We start from the raw sequence: 17961 nt of genomic DNA on the forward strand, positions 1-17961 counted from the left end.
TGTATCGTATTGTACTGTATTGTATTGTATTGTACTGTATTGTACTGTATTGTATTGTATTCTATTGTACTGTACTGTATTGTATTGTATTGAGGATTACTTGTGTTCTGTTCCATGTATTGTATTGTATTGTATTGACCCCTTTTTTTGACATCCACTGCACACCCACCTACCAACTGCCTTTCCTGAGGTTTCATCCATTTTTTTCCCTACAAGGGTTTTCTGGGAGTTTTTTCTTGTCTTCTTAGAGAGTCGAGGCTGGGGGGCTGTCAAGAGGCAGGGACTGTTAAAAGCCCCATGCAGCACTTCTTGTGTGATTTTGAGCTAAACAAAAATAAATTGTATTGTATTGTATTGTATTGCTGAGGTGGGCTGGCACCCTGCAGGTTAGGTGCACTGGCGATCCTAAATTGTCCCTAGTGTGTGCTTGGTGTGTGGGTGTGCCCTGCGGTAGACTGGCACCCTGCCTGGGATTTGTTCCTGCCTTGTGCCCCCTGTGTTGGCTGGGCTTGGCTCCAGCAGACCCCCGTGACCCTGTAGAATTTCCCCTTGGGATTAATAAAGTATCTATCTATCTATCTATCTATCTAGTTAAGATATAATGGGTTGGATAATGGATGGGTGGATGTATTGTATTGTCCACATGGTACTAAATTGCCCACCATGGCCTCATCCATCCTGGCCCCCTAATCATCCCTTGTCTCTAACTGGCTAACTATCTCTTACCACTTCAGCACCTAACAACTCTTGCGTGGTGAGCATACTGGTGTAAGAAATGGCTGGAGTCGCATCACCGAGGTGCACACTACACATTAGTGAAGGATGAAATGGCCACACACTCACTATGTCGAGTGCTTTGAGCAGAGGTGGGTAGTAACGAGTTACATTTACTCCGTTACATTTACTTGAGTAACTTTTAAAAGAAATTGTACTTCTAAGAGTAGTTTTACTGCACCATATTTTTTACTTTTACTTGAGTACTTTTGTGAAGAAGAAACGCTACTCTTACTCTGCTATATTAAGCAACACTCGACTCGTTACTTTTTTCCATGTACACATTAAGAGAAGCCGCCAGTGGATCTACTGCATGGCTGTTTCACCAATCAGACGTAGCGACGATAATCACAAGACTCCGTTTACCAAATCAGATGTCGCCATGCAGTCAAGTGACCACACACAAACCGTGGCGGCATAGACCCTGCCTGACTGCTGTGCCAGTGTATAGGAGAGTGGCAGATCCCACTACAATAAATAACCCGCACTGTTCCTGTTTCAAACTAAATAAAAGATGGTGTTGCTAAAGTATTGAGACTCAGCTTCGTTGTTTTGGGGTGCAAGACAGAGACTCACACGTCACAGCGCACACACACGGTCACAATTCTGTAGTAAACAGTATACGCTCATACAGATGTCGACTATACGAGTGAGGCACGCTGACTGACGATTACCCACAATCCCACAGCGAGAGAGAGAAGACCCATCGGCTCAGCTGTGATCACGTGACGCTCAGCAGACAAAGCGTATACGGACTACTCGTATTGCAAGACTTCGCTCGTTTATCAAGTCAAAATTTATTAATAATTTTAGCTCGTCTTGCAAAACACTCATAAACCAAGTTATGCACAATCCAAGGTTCCACTGTACATGAAAGATGAGAGCAACTCCTGCTGAAGCTTAACTTACTGTACATCACTTCACTGAGTGAAGAACAAGCACGTCTTAACGAAACCTGCGCAGACACAGACAGTCGAGGTAAAGTGAGACTTGTTGGACCTGCACAGGCTGCCTTGTTCTAATGTTATTTTCTATCAGCTGTGCTATTTGGAGGACAAGTGAATCTGCAGTATTAGAGAGGCAAGATGGCATTGGTTTGGAGATGTGGAGAGGAGAGATGTTGGGCATATTGGGAGAAGGGTGCTAAGAATAGAGCTGACAGGGAAGAAGAGAAGAGGAAGGTTTATGGATGTGGTGAGAGAGGACATGCAGGTGACGGGTGTAACATAATAAGATGACGAGGACAGGAATTGATGGAAGAAGATGATCCGCTGTGGCAATCCCTAATAGGAGCAGCCAAAAGAAGAAGAAGAAGAAGAAGATACTGTCAGCGTACAGAAGATCTCGTCACTGTAAGGAGTCTGCACTGTTCAGACAGACATGTCACCTACTGTGAGTATCGGCTTCAAAAGCTTTGTTGTGAAAAACTGAGATTTGGAACTTTGTGTTATTTGTGCATCTTTATTTTGTGAAGATGTTATTTATTTTTACTCATTTTTTATTTTTATTATTTGGAAATAGCAGGATTTGCACATTATTTTATATTTTTGTCTGTCTCATTACATTTCTAAAAAAAAAATTATTACGATCAAACAGTTACACAGTACTGGAGTAGTCTTTTCACCAAATACTTTTATACTCTTACTTGAGTCATTTTTTGGATGCCTACTTTTTACTTCTACTTGAGTCATATTATTTTGAAGTAACGCTACTCTTACTTGAATCCAATTTTTGGCTACTCTACCCACCCCTGTAGAAAAGTGCTATAAATAAATGTAAAGAATTATTATTGGGTCCCCCCTGCGTGGAGTTTGCATGTTCTCCCCGTGTCTGCGTGGTTTTCCTCCCACAGTCCAAAGACATGCAGGTTAGGTGGATTGGCGATTCTAAATTGTCCCGTGTGTGTGTGTGGGTGTGTGTGTGCCCTGCAGTGAGCTGGCGCCCTGCCCGGGGTTTGTTTCCTGCCTTGCACCTTGTGTTGGCCGGGATTGGCTCCAGCAGACCCCTGTGACCCTGTAGTTAGGATATAGTGGGTTGGATAATGGATGGATGGATGAATTATTATTACTATTTATGCATCATTTTTCTAATTTCAATTTTTGTTTGCATGTAATTGCTTTTTCACATCTTGTAAAGCACTTTGAGCTCTATGGCTTGTATGAAAATGTGCTACAGAACTTAATGCTGGGTGGCACGGTGGCGCAGTGGTAGCGCTGCTGCCTCGCAGTTAGGAGACCCGGGTTCGCTTTCCGGGTCCTCCCTGCATGGAGTTTGCATGTTCTCCCCGTGTCTGCGTGGGTTTCCTCCGGGCGCTCCGGTTTCCTCCCACAATCCAAAGACATGCAGGTTAGGTGGATTGGCGATTCTAAATTGGCCCTGGTGTTTGCTTGGTGTGTGGGTGTGTTTGTGTGTGTCCTGCGGTGGGTTGGCACCCTGCCCGGGATTGGTTCCTGCCTTGTGCCCTGTGTTGGCTGGGATTGGCTCCAGCAGACCCCCGTGACCCTGTATTCGGATTCAGCGGGTTAGAAAATGGATGGATGGAACTTAATGCTGTTGTTGATGATGATGATGACGACGACGCGACTGGGTATGCAGAGGAGAGATAAAACAATCTCCCTCTCTCAATGTGGAAAGAAACCAGAGATGACTTCTGACTTCAGTACGTCTCATTCTGCATACAGCCCACTCTACATACACGGCTCTCCAAAGTATCGAGCTCCTCAGAATAGATGAAACGGAGGACCTCACATGGAGCCATAACTCTTCTTCTCTTGCTAAAAAAGCTCAACAACTGCTTTACTTTTCTGAGACTGGTGAGGAAAGCAAACCCTCGCTTTCCTCCATGCTTACCACACTTTGCATGGGTGTTATAGACAGCATATTAAATAGCGCTCTCTCTGTGTGGTTAAGGAACTGCAGCATTAATGATTGTAGGATGGCCCAGTGGATTGTGAGGATGAGCTGAGCCCGTCATTGGTGGTTCTCTGCCTTTCTTACCAAAAGTTTTGTTCAAAAAGCGGACGCCACTTGTTTTTTCTTTGGAATTTTCTATATTTTAGTACTAGTACACAAATAATCCTAAACTGCACTACACTAAATAAATAATCTTAAATAATAAATCTCTCTATTGTAAAAAATATCCTGGGAGGGAGTCTAGGGAGACAAGACGTGATCTTCTTGGAAGACAATTTAATGTCCCATGAGAGACACTTTAAGGTCAAGCGGAGACAATTTGATGTCCCGTGAGAGACACTTTAAGGTCACGCAAAGACAATTTGACATTCCGTGAGAGACACTTTTTAAGGTCACGCAAGACAAGGCAGTGAGACAACGTTTAAAACAAGTTCACGGACATCTAACCAAGCAGTTGTTAGAATGCTTTTGACAGACAAGCATCATGTGCTCCCAGCTCTAAAAACAATGACAAGCAACAAGCAGAACACGCAGCTCACCAGCAGCAGCAGGAAGCCAGCAGATGATCCGACTGCAGCTCCTTAGCGTGTGTTCAGCCCCCCCTTCACAAGGCGAGCAGCACAGACACGAAGTGGCAAAAGGACAGCTGCTGTACAGGCTTTGAAATGATCGACGTGCAGCGCGACAAAAAGAACACGCAGCTCGCCAGCAGCAGCAGCAGGAAGCCAGCAGATAATCCGATGGCATCTCCTTAGCATGCGTTCAGCCGCCCCCTTTCAAAACGCGAACAGCGTTATACGTCTTGCGAGAAACAGTTTTAATCATGCCCGGGGCTGGAAATAAAGGACAAGTACAGTATTGCAGTGGTTCTCAACCTGTGGGGCGGGTGAAGTAACAAAAAGGGGGGCGTGAAGATGTGAAAAAAAGAAAACAAGAATCAAAAATATGAAAAAAAAATCTGTTGAAACCAAAACAAATTAACTTAAACTACATTCTGATACTAGAACAATAAATAGAGAGTTAGATAAATGTCGATAAAAATTGTCAAAAAAATGTTAGGGGGGCGCGATTAAAACTGTTATGAAAACTCAGGTCGCAAATACTTAAAAGGCTGAGAAACGCTGGAGTATTACTTTTACTTAAAGTAAAAGTGAAAATAATGCATATGTAACAATTCCCATAAAAAATACAATCTCTTTAAATTGTATATCCGGTAAACAAAACCCGGGGGAGGGCGAGCGAAGCGAGCAGGGGACGGAGCTCCCTCGTAATAAATAAATAATTAATTTACTTTTTGAACAAGATGGCGTCCGCTTTTTGAACAAGACCCCTTATCAAGACATCTTTTAAGAAACGCCGCCTGCCAGGGCTGGGCTGGGAAGCTCATTCAGACCAGCACGTCTAACTCAGTCAGGCCACACAATATACATCAGCTTTCACGTACAGGCACAGACTCAAAAGAAACAAAACAACGGGCTGTCAGACTAATAAATGCCTCAACTACCTCCCACTGAATTAGTGTGGTGCTGAGGTGTCACCCGTCGCATGGCTGCACTCGGGTCCTAATCTGGGATCCTGAGTTGGTTTGTCATGTGGTGGATGTGGCAATGCGCTGGATCAGCACTCACTCCTAACCTCACTCTCTCTCTCTTCATGCTGAACGCTTCACATATTTTATTTTTTTTCCTTTTAATCCGTAACTATTCTTATACTGTATTCCAGTTTGGTGTAATAACTTTGATTAATAACATAACAACTAAGGAAATAACTTCAGAATTTTTTATACGTGTTATTCTAAGGCACCCTATTTTGCACTGAATTGTCTTCTGCAAATGTGTCACACTTTATGCTGTCGTCCCACCGTGTACTTGACTATGGCTGCGATGACAATAGATGGTCCTTGACTTGACATAAAATGAAGCCGAATCATGTGCCCGACTTTCCCAATCCATTAATGACGTGCCGGTTATATATAACTTACTTCTATCTGCACCCCCAAGAACGTTAGTCTTTGGGGAAAAAAAGCAGCGAGAACACCTCCATCCGCATGCCATTAGTTGCACTTCGTCGCCCGCTCAGCATGTGTTTGCCGCGTGGAGGGTGGAGAAACGCACCCACCAGCAACACCCAATCAGAAGCGTAAGTAGTGTTTACGTCACGAGGAAGTGGGCGCGGTATGACCGGCAGGCTGACGCAACCTTGCAGCTCTTACCGCCCATGTGCTTTTTAGTGTTAAGCACCGAGGTGGCTGTCGAGCAGAAGGCGGCAGGTAGCAAGCAGCTCTCATCGGGACGGTACCGTTAAGTTTGGTGGACCGAAGCGGTGAACGGTGGAGACGGGACCTGGTTTTAAAATCTAAAGTACAAGACGTAGTACTGTAAGACAGACAGGTGTGTATGCCTCTATCCATAGCTATAAACCCATTGTAGACATCTCTCTCAGATGTGTTAACCTGTAAAGAAAATGTAATTGTGTTGGATACCGGGCTGCATGATGGCGCAGAACTTGAATGATTCGCGTGTTCTCTTTTCGGTTTCTAGCGGAGTTCCCTCAGTGTAACACTTTAAAAAAATACTCTTCCTTGTCTCGGGTGAATTTGCATCCACAGCATAAAGACTGGGATGTGTTTCCAGTGAAGGAATGGCAGCCTTTTCAGTTATCTTACAATGATGGTGTAATTCAGACGCCTTGCTGGGTAACTCTGAACGATTCCATCAGCTAACTATTCCTTTAAATCACGATTTATTTATCGCGTTCATTTTTCAGATGTCACCAACCGGTCAATAGTCTGCATAGAACCTTGAGCTAATATAAAAATCGATATATAATATCTTAAGGGTGTATTCTTCACTGACTTCCTATGTGATCCACCATGTGAAAAGTTTCACAATTGAAAGGCGCTAAGTAAAATAATCAGTTTTAGGAATGTTATTTTTAACAATTGGGAGGAATTCTGTTTAATGTAAAATAAATTGTGGACCGGTGGCTAAGGTATTGAACTGAAAATCAGTAGGTGCTGAATCCTTTTTTGCAAGCATGGAAAATCACTACGCCCACTAGACATTTGGAAAAACTTGCTATAGTTGTAAACGGCGTCTTAAAGAAACCGTTACCTGAAAGCAAAAGCCTCTGATGCATTCCGCTGCTGCAGTTAACGCAGACAAGCTGTCATCATCGCGAGACTGGCGGCCAATCTGTCCGCGTGTCACTTTGCTAACATTTTAGTTGTAGGAAATCTATCAGCTGTTTAGGGGGTCGTTAAGGGCTATGGTCAGAGTTTAACAAGGTAATTGCTTCAGCACAACCACCCACTTAATAACAAAGTGATGCGTGTCTTTCAATTTCTCGTTTATGTATTTTCAGATAATTTAATATTCGGTTTTTGCGCAGTGACATTTACTCTTTATACTGGGGGAGATCGGGGATGCTTATTTCAAAGGTATTTTAATTTGCACCACTTATTAATGTAGAAAGGCGAGTTTAAAAATATACATACAAATATCAATGGCTGACCCTGCGCTCTGACTCCCAAAGGCTATGCGAAAAGACAAAAGCAACAACGTATATTAGAAGAGAGGTGTGTGTGTGTGTATGTATATATATATATATATATATATATATACACACACACACACTTTGTCTTTCCGCAGCAGGTAACCTAAAATTAAATTTATTTTAATTATCGACTTTTAAGGATTTTTTTTGGAGTGGTCGTCGACGGTGGCGCGATGCTAGCGCCTGCAGGCAGTTAAGGAGAAGTGACTTGTGTTTCTGCCCCTTGTTTTCGCGTCGTTTTGCTCCCACTGCCCAATAACATGCAGGTTATGATGATTGGTGTTGCTATAATGGTGTGGATATTCGTCCGCTTGCCCTCCAGTGGACCAGCACCCCGCCCAGGTATCGATCCTGCCTTGCGCTCCATAATTGCACGGGATGGGTCCCAGCTGCCTCGCGACCCTGCCCAGCGCGAGCGGGTTAGGATGATGGATGGCTGTCGATGACCTACTTTGCTAGTAAAGAAAAATGTCGTGTCAATTGGTATATTCAACATGTAAAATAAAAGAAGCGGCAACACAAAAGACTTTTTAAAGGTAAGAAACGGATAACCACGTCTGCGCCATACAACGTCATGTAAGAGGCGTTAGGGGTTTGAATTTTTGCAGCCTGATGGGACGGATTTGAGGTGGTCGGAAAGTGTGTACGCATTACGGCGACAATTGTGAAAGCAATTCGATGCCTGTGGATTAGGTGACATGACCCGGAGTTTCTTCCGAATGGCGCAAAGGAGAATAACTAAACCCGGGATGAAAACCACTCCGTCAGAGCCCATTCTCTCCCGGCCAAAAATTTTATCGTATCGTAGTGAAAGAGGTTCCTTTAATGAAAAGACTGCATTTATTTGTGATAATTGCACTGCCAGCATCGCCTCTGTATTTGCGAAACCCAGTCCTTCAGACTGATGGTGCAACCCAATCTTTACCAAACATTTACCGCAGAAGTAGATCAGGACGTCAGTACAACCACTGCTGCCGTCTCAACGATACATCTGCTTTCTTTCAGAACAGAAAGATGTGAGATGTCCAGTTTAAAGTCAGCGGCATCGTGTGGCATGCTGGGAGTCCGGTCTTAAAGCGCTACAGTTGTATATATTTATCGTCCATCCATTTTCCAACCCGTTATATCAGACCTGCTTAATCTAAATCATTGTTGGATTGGGAATATCCAACTGGCTTTATATAAGTCTCGGTTGGGGATTCGGCAGTCGGAAGCAATGCCGGCGGCATAATAACGAATGAACATATGAACTAGGAATTGAATCGGCCATTTAACGCTATACGATCATTACAGGTTCGCCGGAGTTATCGTGCCATTCTATACTTTTGCGTCAAGTTATGCCAAAAGAGCACTACCTACGCGTTTTAAATAGTTTCACACTGGGCGCAAGATTTGCACCAGTCCGGGAAGGGACGCCGGTCCATTGCAATGTCCACCCATTCATAGGGCAAATTCAGAACTCATTTAGCATGTTTTGCGAAGAAAGCACACACACTTCAATTTAAGTTAAAAAGTGTACTGTTATTTTGCTTTGCACCCCCCAGAGCTTAACAAAGAATCACCAAGATCGGACAATTAAAGAATAGGCGAAGATGACACCAATTGCCGGACTGTGGCACTCCATAACTTTTCGCGGTGTTAAGTGAGCCGCCGATGAAGACTAGCAGCCCCAAAGTTTGTAACCCGACTCGACTAGTGGGCGTCTATAGCTTGTGGGTTGAGGGATTTTAAAGTTCATCCTAAAGCTGATGTTTTTCGTTTTGCTCTTCATAGTAATTAGCGGCGAGTCGGAGATGGCGACTTTGAAAACGCACAGTTAATTGATGGGTTGCAGAGTAAACCATTTATTTGTGTATTTGCCCGGGACCGGAGTATGACCTGATTTGAAAAATTGGTAACTCCAAATTAAATTGTGTAAAATCATTAGTTAGTCCGAATAATAATAAAAAAAAAAACGTTTTGAAAACCCATGGCGCTATATATGTGCCCGCAGTGCCGTGGGCTTTATTTGGCTTTTGTTACAATTGCGACAGGCTCGTGCGTGTGCGGTAACGCGCACAACGGGAGGCTTTACAATGCCCGGTAGTTCGAACAATGCACAGTGACGCAGGCGAACTGCTGCTCTTCACGATGACGCTGCATTATTGTGGAACCCAAATCTGCTGAGAGCACACGCCTCGGCTCGCTTTGTTTTTGGCTGTCTTGCACTAAAGAGTGGCGCAGCACAAAGAAAACAACTCAACCGACAAATATACGCTGAATTGATTCGAGGCGTCGTTTTTAAAAGTGCGCGTCGCGACTTTTGTGTGCTTGACTCCAAGTTCCAAACTCGTTCCATCTGGTATTCGTGGTCATGGATGAGTTTAAACTCGTCTTCAAAAATGCAGGCAATAAATCAAAACTTGCATAAATCAGCTGACAATGTGCAGGAAGAAAAGACAAATCAATGTAACACAACTGGACCCATCTGCTAAAATCCGGAATTTCTGAGCAAATTCGGTCTTTCAATAACGCAGTGTTTCTTAAACTACCGTATGTGTGGGTCGTGAATTACACGAGTACGGAAAAGGGTGGCGCAGCGGTAAGGGCAGTAAGAAAAACCACAGTTTGAGATCCGCAGGTCCTTTTCTGTGTGGAGTTTGCATGTTCGCCTCATCTGTGCCATTCCTCAAAGCAGGATCGACCTTTTTCTCCGTCAAGCAGGACTGGTATTCCCTTTCACTTTGTCATTTATGAGAAGGGTTAGTTTCGTTTTGACACGGCTTGGTATTTGGGACAAGATAACAGAAAGTCTTATCTGTTTTTGACCTTGGAAGATTATTTTTGAATTTTGAAAAGTATGCCGAGCAATGCTGCTGGTAAGTATTATGTCATGGCGCTTTGATAGGAGCGTTAGCGATACTGGTGCCCGGATTGGAAGCGTGCAGCCTTGGTATCTTTTAACAGCGAGCAGTTTTCTATTGGCTTAGAGCTGTGTGCACAAGTTGGCAAAGTAAAAAAAAAAAAAAAAATTGCCTATTGCGAAATGAACAATGCAATGTGAGAGAATCGATGCCACCCCCACAACACTTACTCCCGGTTCAGTCCCGCAGCTTTAGTTGTGTCTGCTGTGAGGGCTTATAGCGTGTCTCCCCGCACCCCGTTGGGTTATATTTCACGCCAGGGTGCATTAAGCTACTGCCAGTTAGGGTGGCTGGTACGAATGAGAGAGCGGGAACACACGAGTTAATTAACCCTTGTCAAATGTATGGGGGCAGTTTTACATTAAGGCATTTGGGTGCTCAATTGACGAGGGTAAGTCGCAAAGTAAAGGCAATTTGAAAGCTGCATGGTAACTTATTACAACACATTCGCAATGGCTTATGGGTAGTACGAACAAGCACCTCGCAGCGTTGTGCCGTTAGTCTAGTTCAGTGTTTCTGTCGGTCCTGGGGACCCCCTGTGGCTGCAGGTTTTTGTGCCAACCAGCTCCTCTTTTTAATTCGACTCCTGAGCTATTTAAGTAAACTGTTAGTTCCCAGATTCTGTGTTTTGGGAACAATACACAAATTAGTACATTTCAATATCATCTATATAAGCCACGGAATTAGAACATTACAGCACTCTGGACGAGATCAAGTCATTCAGCCCAACAACGCTCGCCAGTCCTGTCCACGTATTTCTTCCAAAAAAACATCAAGTCGAGTTTTGAAAGTCCGTAAAGTCTTACTGTCTACCACATTACTTGGTCACTTATTCCAAGTGTCTATTGTCCTCAGTGTAAAGAAAAACTTCCTAATGTCTGTGTGAAATTTCCCCTTAAGTTTCCAACTGTGTCCCCGTGTTCTTGTTGAACTCATTTTAAAGTCATCGTCTCGATCCACTGGACTAATTCACATCATAATTTTAAACACTTCAGTCAGGCCTCTCCTCTTGGTCTTCTTTTGCTTAAACTGTAAAGACTCGGCTCTTTTAATTTTCTTCTTCCGGCTGTTCCCATTAGGCGTCGACACAGAGAATCATCTTCCATATCTTTCTGTCCTCGTCATCTCGCTCTGTCACATCCATCACCTGCAATGGCCACTCTCGCCACATCCATAAACCTCCTCTTAGGTCCTTCCTCTTCTCCTTTGTCTTAAACTGTAAAAGCTCAGCTCTTTTCATCTTTCCTCATAACTCATCCCCTGTAGTCCTCTAATCAGCCTAGTCACTCTTCTCTGGACCTCTTGTGCTGTTATGTCCTTTTTGTAGACTGGAGACCCAAACTGCACCCAGTACTCCAGATGAGGCCTCACCAGTGTGTTATAAAGACTGAGCAGAACCTCCTGTGACTTGTACTGCACACATCAAGGCGCTATATAACCTGACATTCTGTTAGCCTTCTTCATGGCTTCTGAACACTGACTGGCAGTTGAAAAGTGTCAAGTCCACTACAACTCCTAAGTCCTGTTTGATGAACTCACCTTTGAGTCACAGACTTGATCCACTACACTGATTATCTTAATTATTTTAAACACTTTAGTCAGGTTTCCTCTTAGTCTCCTTTATCTTAAACTGTAAAGGCTCAGCTCTCTTAATCTTTCCTCATAACTCATCCCCTGTAGTCCTCTAATCAGCCGAGTTGCTCTTCTCTGGACCTTCTCTAGTGCTGTTATGTCCTTTTTGTAGCCTGGAGACCAAAACTGCACCAAGTACTCCAGATGAGTCCTCACTAGTGAGTTATAAAGACTGAGCAGAACCTCCTGTGACTTGTACTGCACACATCAAGGCGCTATATAACCTGACATTCTGTTAGCCTTCTTAATGGCTTCTGAACACTGTCAGTTAATTATGTCGAGTCCACTAAGCTCCTCAATCCTTCTTGATGAACTCATTTTAAAGTCACCGTCTTGATCCACTGCACTAATTCCTTTCATAATGTTAAACACTCCATTCAGGTCTCCTCTTAATCTCCTTCATTTTAAACTGTAAAGGCTCAGCTCTTTTAAATCTTTCCTCATAACCCATCCCCTGTAGTCCTCTAATCAGCCTAGTTGCTCTTCTCTTGACCTTTCTGGTTCTGTTATGTCCTTTTTGTAGCCTGGAGACCAAAACTGCACCCAGTACTCCAGATGAGGCCTCACCAGTGTGTTATAAAGACTGAGCAGAACCTCCTATGACTTGTACTCCACACATCAAGGCGCTATATAACCTGACAGTCTGTTAGCCTTCTTGATGGCTTCTTAACACCATCTGGCAGTTGATAGTGTCGAGTCCACTAGGACTCCTAAGTCCTTCTCATAAGGCGTTCTTTCAATTTTCAGACCTCCTATTTGTGCACTCAAACCTAACAAAACCTAAACTTAATGCAAGCGTTAGGCTCAGCTCTTTTAATCTTTCCTCATAACTCATCCCATGTAGTCCTCTAATCAGCCTAGTTGTTCATCTCTGGACCTTTTCTTGTGCTGTTATGTCCTTTTCGTAGCCTGGAGACCAAAACTGCACCCAGGACTCCAGATGAGGCCTCACCAGTGTGTTATAAAGACTGAGCAGAACCTCCTGTGACTTGTACTGCACACATCAAGGCGCTATATAACCTGACATTCTCTTAGCCTTTTTAATGGCTTCTCAACACTGTCAGGAAGTCGATAGCTTAGAGTCCACTATGACTCCTAAATCCTTCTCATAAGGTTTAATCATAATTAAATAATGGGTTTTAAAAAACAGCAAGAATCAGCTTCTCATTAAGAGATTGGTTAGAGTTTGAAGTCCCAGTTTAGCTGGTCATCTGTTGGCTCGTTTCACATCTCATTTCAGCTTGGCTGTCATTGAATGAAGAAAGGAATCAATCCAGAGGACCAAATCCTTAAAAACGGGGCTATTAAAATGAAAGGAAAAGAAGTTAATTAGCAGTGAAAAGAGGTCACTGATTAGGAAAAGGGTTAGAATGAAAACCTGCAGCCACTGTGGCCCTCCAGGCCTGGAGTTTGACACATTTGCTCTACCAGCTTTGCACCCCTGGATTTGGGTAGCTTATTTTATTCTTCCTGGCAGATCCTGTTAAGTGTCCTGAGATTGGATGGACAATACTTGTGAACTGCCATCTCCAGGTTTCTCTGCACTCATTTTCTATGGGGCTGAAGTCTTGGTCACTTAATGATACTTGGACTTGTCCCAAAGCCACTCCAGCGTTGTCTTTACTTCAGGTCCTTGTCATGCTGAAAGTTGAACTGTCACCCCAATGTGAGGTGATGTGCAGCCTGAAGCAGGTTTCACTTCCTCTGCCCAAAGAAATCTCACGACATCCCAGTTTGTTCAATAATGGTGCAATCTCTCAGCGGAGTGTCCCACGTTGGTTTGAACTTGGCTTCAACTAGACCAGGGGTTCTCGAAGTCGATCCTGGGTCCCCACTGTGGCTTCAGGTTTTTGCTTCAACCATATTCATAAATGGAGACAACTGATAACACTGATCTCAATTAGTTAGCTGATTATTTTTTTTATCTTATTCTAAATTAAAGCACAGAGGCATGATTTTTACATTTATAAGACATTTAGAAATATTTCCATTTTTGCTATAGATTAAAGTGCTTAACTCACTTTTGTTGCTTTCATTATATATTTGCCCTTTCTCTGTGCAGTTTGCTCCCGTCCTTGTTTCTTAATAATGACAATTAAAAACGAGCAGAGCAGACACTGAATCATCAAAGGCTGCAACTACTTTAGCGTTGGGACCCATTAATTTGAAAACAATGGATTAATGAAACAATTAGAACACCTGGAAAAACAGAATGAACATCAAGATGAAAATATCGTAAAAAAAAAAAAATACATTACAGTAATCCCTCCTCGATCACGGGGACCCCCCCGGCGATAGGTGAAAATCCGCGAAGTAGAAACCCTATGTTTGTATGGTTATTTTTATATATTTTAAGCCCTTATAAACTCTCCCACACTGTTTATGAATATTCCCCACAGAGTTATACAGCATAATCCCTTTGTATTCTCATAGATATTAGGTAACATTCATTGAAATTATGTATGTAAATACACTGTTTATATACAGTAAAAGCTAAATATTATTTTAAAGATATCGAGTGTCTCCGAAAGCACATAAGTTACAGCCATTACGATAGACATGCCACCAGCAATAAATACGTACAATGCAACAAAAATAGTATACAGTAAATGTGTGTGTACAGTGACACTAAACGTACGTACATGTACTAAGTACTGTAAGTAGAAAATGAATTATGGTTACTCACCAACAATGACACGATGACTTGTCCGATAACAATAAGTTTAGTTTTACTGCACAACAAAGGAGAGCGTTACAGCTCTTCTAAAGGAGCCTCTTCAGGCAACTAAAAATCACCGCCATTGTTCTTCTTCTGGCAGACTTCAATCCAAATCCCTTAAGCAGATTCCATCCAGACTACTGCCTTATTACATCCACTTACAACTCGTTTTGCACCCTGGTTAAAAGGACACTGCGGCCGTAGATCTTCTATTTCTTTCCTACTTTTTAAATAAAAAGAATCATAGCCTCATTGAAGCAGGAGCAGATCGTTTTGAAGCCATAATGAAGGGCTAAGAAAACACAAAAGTGAACTCTTTACACAGCGAAACATGTTGATGCTGAATGAGCGAGACGAGACTTCCTGGTTAAAATCGCATTCAGCACACAGGAACTTAACTGCGTGCTCTGATTGGTTAGCTTCTCGGCCATCCGCCAATAGCGTCCCTTGTATGAAATCAACTGGGCAAACCAACTGAGGAGCCGTGTACAGGAAGTAAAGAGACACATTGTCCGCAGAACCCGCGAAGCTGCGAAAAATCCGCGTTATATATTTAGTTTTGCTTACATATGCGATAGAGTGAAGCCGCGAAAGTCGAAGCGCGATATAGCGAGGGATTACTGTATTCCTGTATAACTACTTAGTACATTTTAGAATTTTTTTTTTTTTACTTAGTTTTCTAATTTCTATATTGTTCCCAAGCACAGAATCTGGGAAATAACAGTTCACTTAATTAGCCCAGGAGTCCAATTAAAAACAGAAGCTGGTTGGAACAAAAACCTGCAGCCACAGGGGGTCCCCAGGACTGACTTTGAGAACCCCTGAACTAGACCAATCCAACTACCCATAAGCCATTGAGAACGTATTGTAATGCATTGGCTGTTACGGTTAGTTACTGCATAACTTTCAAATTGACTTCCCCCCGTAAAAAGCTCAGTTTGTGTAGTATGGCATCATGACGGCGATGTATGAGAACGTGGACAAACGCCAATTTTGATTCCTGGTCAAAGCTCTACCTATTAACGTTTACTTAAGTTTAAATTAACAAGCAAGATTGAATATCTGTGCCACGTTCCCAACCCTGCAATAGACTGGCAATCTGTCCTGGGACAGTTTCTGTACCATTGGTGCCAAAGCCGTTCTTCAGAGCGATGACCTAAGGGAATCCTTTTAGGTTCCTAAAAGAATCAAATGAAGGTTCTAGAAAGAACTTGTTTGTTTAGACCCCTGACGGTCTCTCTGAGTCACAACACCAAGCACTTTATTTCTTGTACAGTCCAGAATCGCACAAGGAACACCCTGAAACACGAATGATCTGTCAGTATCCTGCTTAGGTAGCCTACTTAAACTTTCAAAGATTTTTGTTTTGCCCACGTCTTGGGAACCTTTTCAAAGTCCAAAGAGCCCATTTCATAAGTCAAGAACCTTTCACAGAATTAAAATGTCAGTTTGTCAAGCAATCATTCAATGAAGACCCACACCAGCCAGTCAAGTGCCAGGAAAGAACCGTTCGTTTTTTTTGCCTGCTGGGTTTGGCTCCAGCTTCCCTATGACCCAGCTGAGGATCAAGCAAGCTTTTGAAGATGGATGATAGTTTATGAACGAGTGTGATTTGAAATGGATTAAGAGTTCCTTTCCGATGTTGGTTTCAGGTGTGTACATCACCGGCCACTGACACTGGTGTGACCCTGAGCAAGTCACTTCACCCGCTTGTGCTCCATTTGAAGAAAAGAAATTGAACCGATTGTGTATCAAATGTTGTAAGTTGCTTGAACATAAATAAATAAATGTAAATGAGGACCCGACATGGACACAGCACCACAAACCCAGGTCGGGAAGGCAAGACGGCGCCTTTTGTCACTTAAGGCGGCTAAGGAAATTCAAGGTCTGTTCTGAAAACCTTTTACATGGGCGCCATCGAGACACAGAGCTGCACATGATGGTTTGGGAGTTGCTCAGCTCTGCAGGGAGGGGTCCGTTCAACATAGCGCATCGTAAAGTCGGTGCTGCTCTCTCTGCAGGACATCTACACCAAGCAATTAAAATAATTATGGTGTCGACCCGCCCCAGCAACAGACCCGTCCGCCTGCTTGACTCGGGCAGACGGCTGTGCAGCCTAACAAAGACCGAGAGACCCTCGGGCCATTAGGATCCTGAACTCTGACACGCCAACGAAACATCTGAACCTAAAATTCATTGCATGCTTATTTCAACTTACCGCACAGTCACTTTATACTTTATGCTGTTTCCAGAGCCGGATTAAGATGAAATTGGGCCTGATGCTGCAGCGCAAAAAAGGCCTATTTTATCTCGCCATTGGTGCATTCGACACTCACCGTACATGCGCACTCTGACCGACCAAGGAGCCTGAATTGCTTACGATGCAACCAGCCATCCTTTATTGAACATGAATAATAATAACGACGTAGTATCATAACAACTCGAGATTAACATCAAACTACGTAACATCAACATTCAATAGCAATTGTCTGAAAAGTGCACTTAATGCAGAAAACCTAACAATGAAATGCACACAATTTCGCAATTCTCTTACGAAACAGAGTAAGAAAAAATGAATTTGCAGAGCCATTGGGTCAAAGTGACTCAGTTCAGGCTCTTGAGGGTAAAAATTTGTCCATGATTTAAATTTCATAATAGACCAGAATCCTGTCGATGATTTTAAACATTCTAAATATCCACGCCGGGCCTGCGAGCCGGCTTTTAGTTTTCCTTTTACAGATAACCATTTAAATAGCCATCGATTTTTACTGTACAACTAACTTTCAAGGTGAAAAATTTACTACGTGGCACTTACCGAACAATAATAAAGTGGCAAGAATCCCCAAGATATTGCAAAAAACGCAGCTAAATTGCTAAGTAAACTGTTTTAACATAAAATTGATAGCATTAACTTGAAATCTTCGGTTAACAATAAACACGACGTTATAGTTACGTCACAGCGCAAAGAACAATAGTAACCGTATAATAAGTAGCGCTGTGTCTAGGCGTCCGAAAGTCGGACTCCAAATTTCATTCTAAGAATTATTTTGAGGTTAATATAGCAAAGGAAAACTGTTCAGCTTCCGGAAAATTCTCTTCTGTTTTCATCTGGGCCTATTTCAGGAATGGGCCTAATGCTGCAGCATCAATAGCACCCACCTTAATCCGGCCCTGGCTGTTTCAGATTTGATCTTTTTCTTCACTTTACTATTCTATTGTGTGTTTGCTTTTGTTTTGCACCATCTTGGAGTAGGCTAGCTTTTTCATTTCACTGCACGGTGTACCTGTGTAAGTGTGACGAAAAAAACTCTTGAATCTTGCCTTCCATGCATCGGCTTTAATATTTATGGCACATTATTGAAGTTGCGATGGACTGGCGTCCCGTCCAGGGATTGTGATTGGTTCTAGCATCCCCACGTCACCGCGCTGGATCACCAGGTTTGGAAGATGGTATAAGAATGAGTT

The 17961-nt window shown here is 42.9% G+C and overlaps 1 protein-coding gene and 1 long non-coding RNA gene across 5 annotated transcripts in view; one reads left to right on the forward strand and one right to left on the reverse strand.

Annotated features, from left to right (window-relative positions):
- Positions 1–17961, reverse strand: part of LOC120526323 — a 36453-nt gene that overhangs the window by 17408 nt on the left and 1084 nt on the right. The window contains exon 1 of one of the 2 annotated variants that reach the window (XR_005633116.1): positions 6801–6944. The exons of the other annotated variant lie outside the window; for it this stretch is intronic. This is a non-coding gene — a long non-coding RNA (uncharacterized LOC120526323). Of the gene's footprint in view, positions 1–6800; positions 6945–17961 lie in introns of those variants that run through there. 2 annotated transcript variants of the gene reach the window in all.
- tdh (L-threonine dehydrogenase) overlaps positions 5938–17961 on the forward strand; it is a 43582-nt gene continuing 31558 nt past the window's right edge. The window contains exon 1 of one of the 3 annotated variants that reach the window (XM_039749465.1): positions 5938–6077. Coding sequence is in view for 1 of the 3 variants with exons in the window: in XM_039749464.1 (XP_039605398.1) it covers positions 7014–7126 (113 nt within the window). In the remaining 2 variants the exon portion in view is untranslated. Of the gene's footprint in view, positions 6078–6998; positions 7127–7584; positions 7779–17961 lie in introns of those variants that run through there. The other 2 variants (XM_039749464.1, XM_039749466.1) reach the window with 2 other exon arrangements.

This window comes from Polypterus senegalus, chromosome 3 (assembly GCF_016835505.1).
Source record: "Polypterus senegalus isolate Bchr_013 chromosome 3, ASM1683550v1, whole genome shotgun sequence".
NCBI classification, from domain to species: Eukaryota; Metazoa; Chordata; class Cladistia; order Polypteriformes; family Polypteridae; genus Polypterus; species Polypterus senegalus.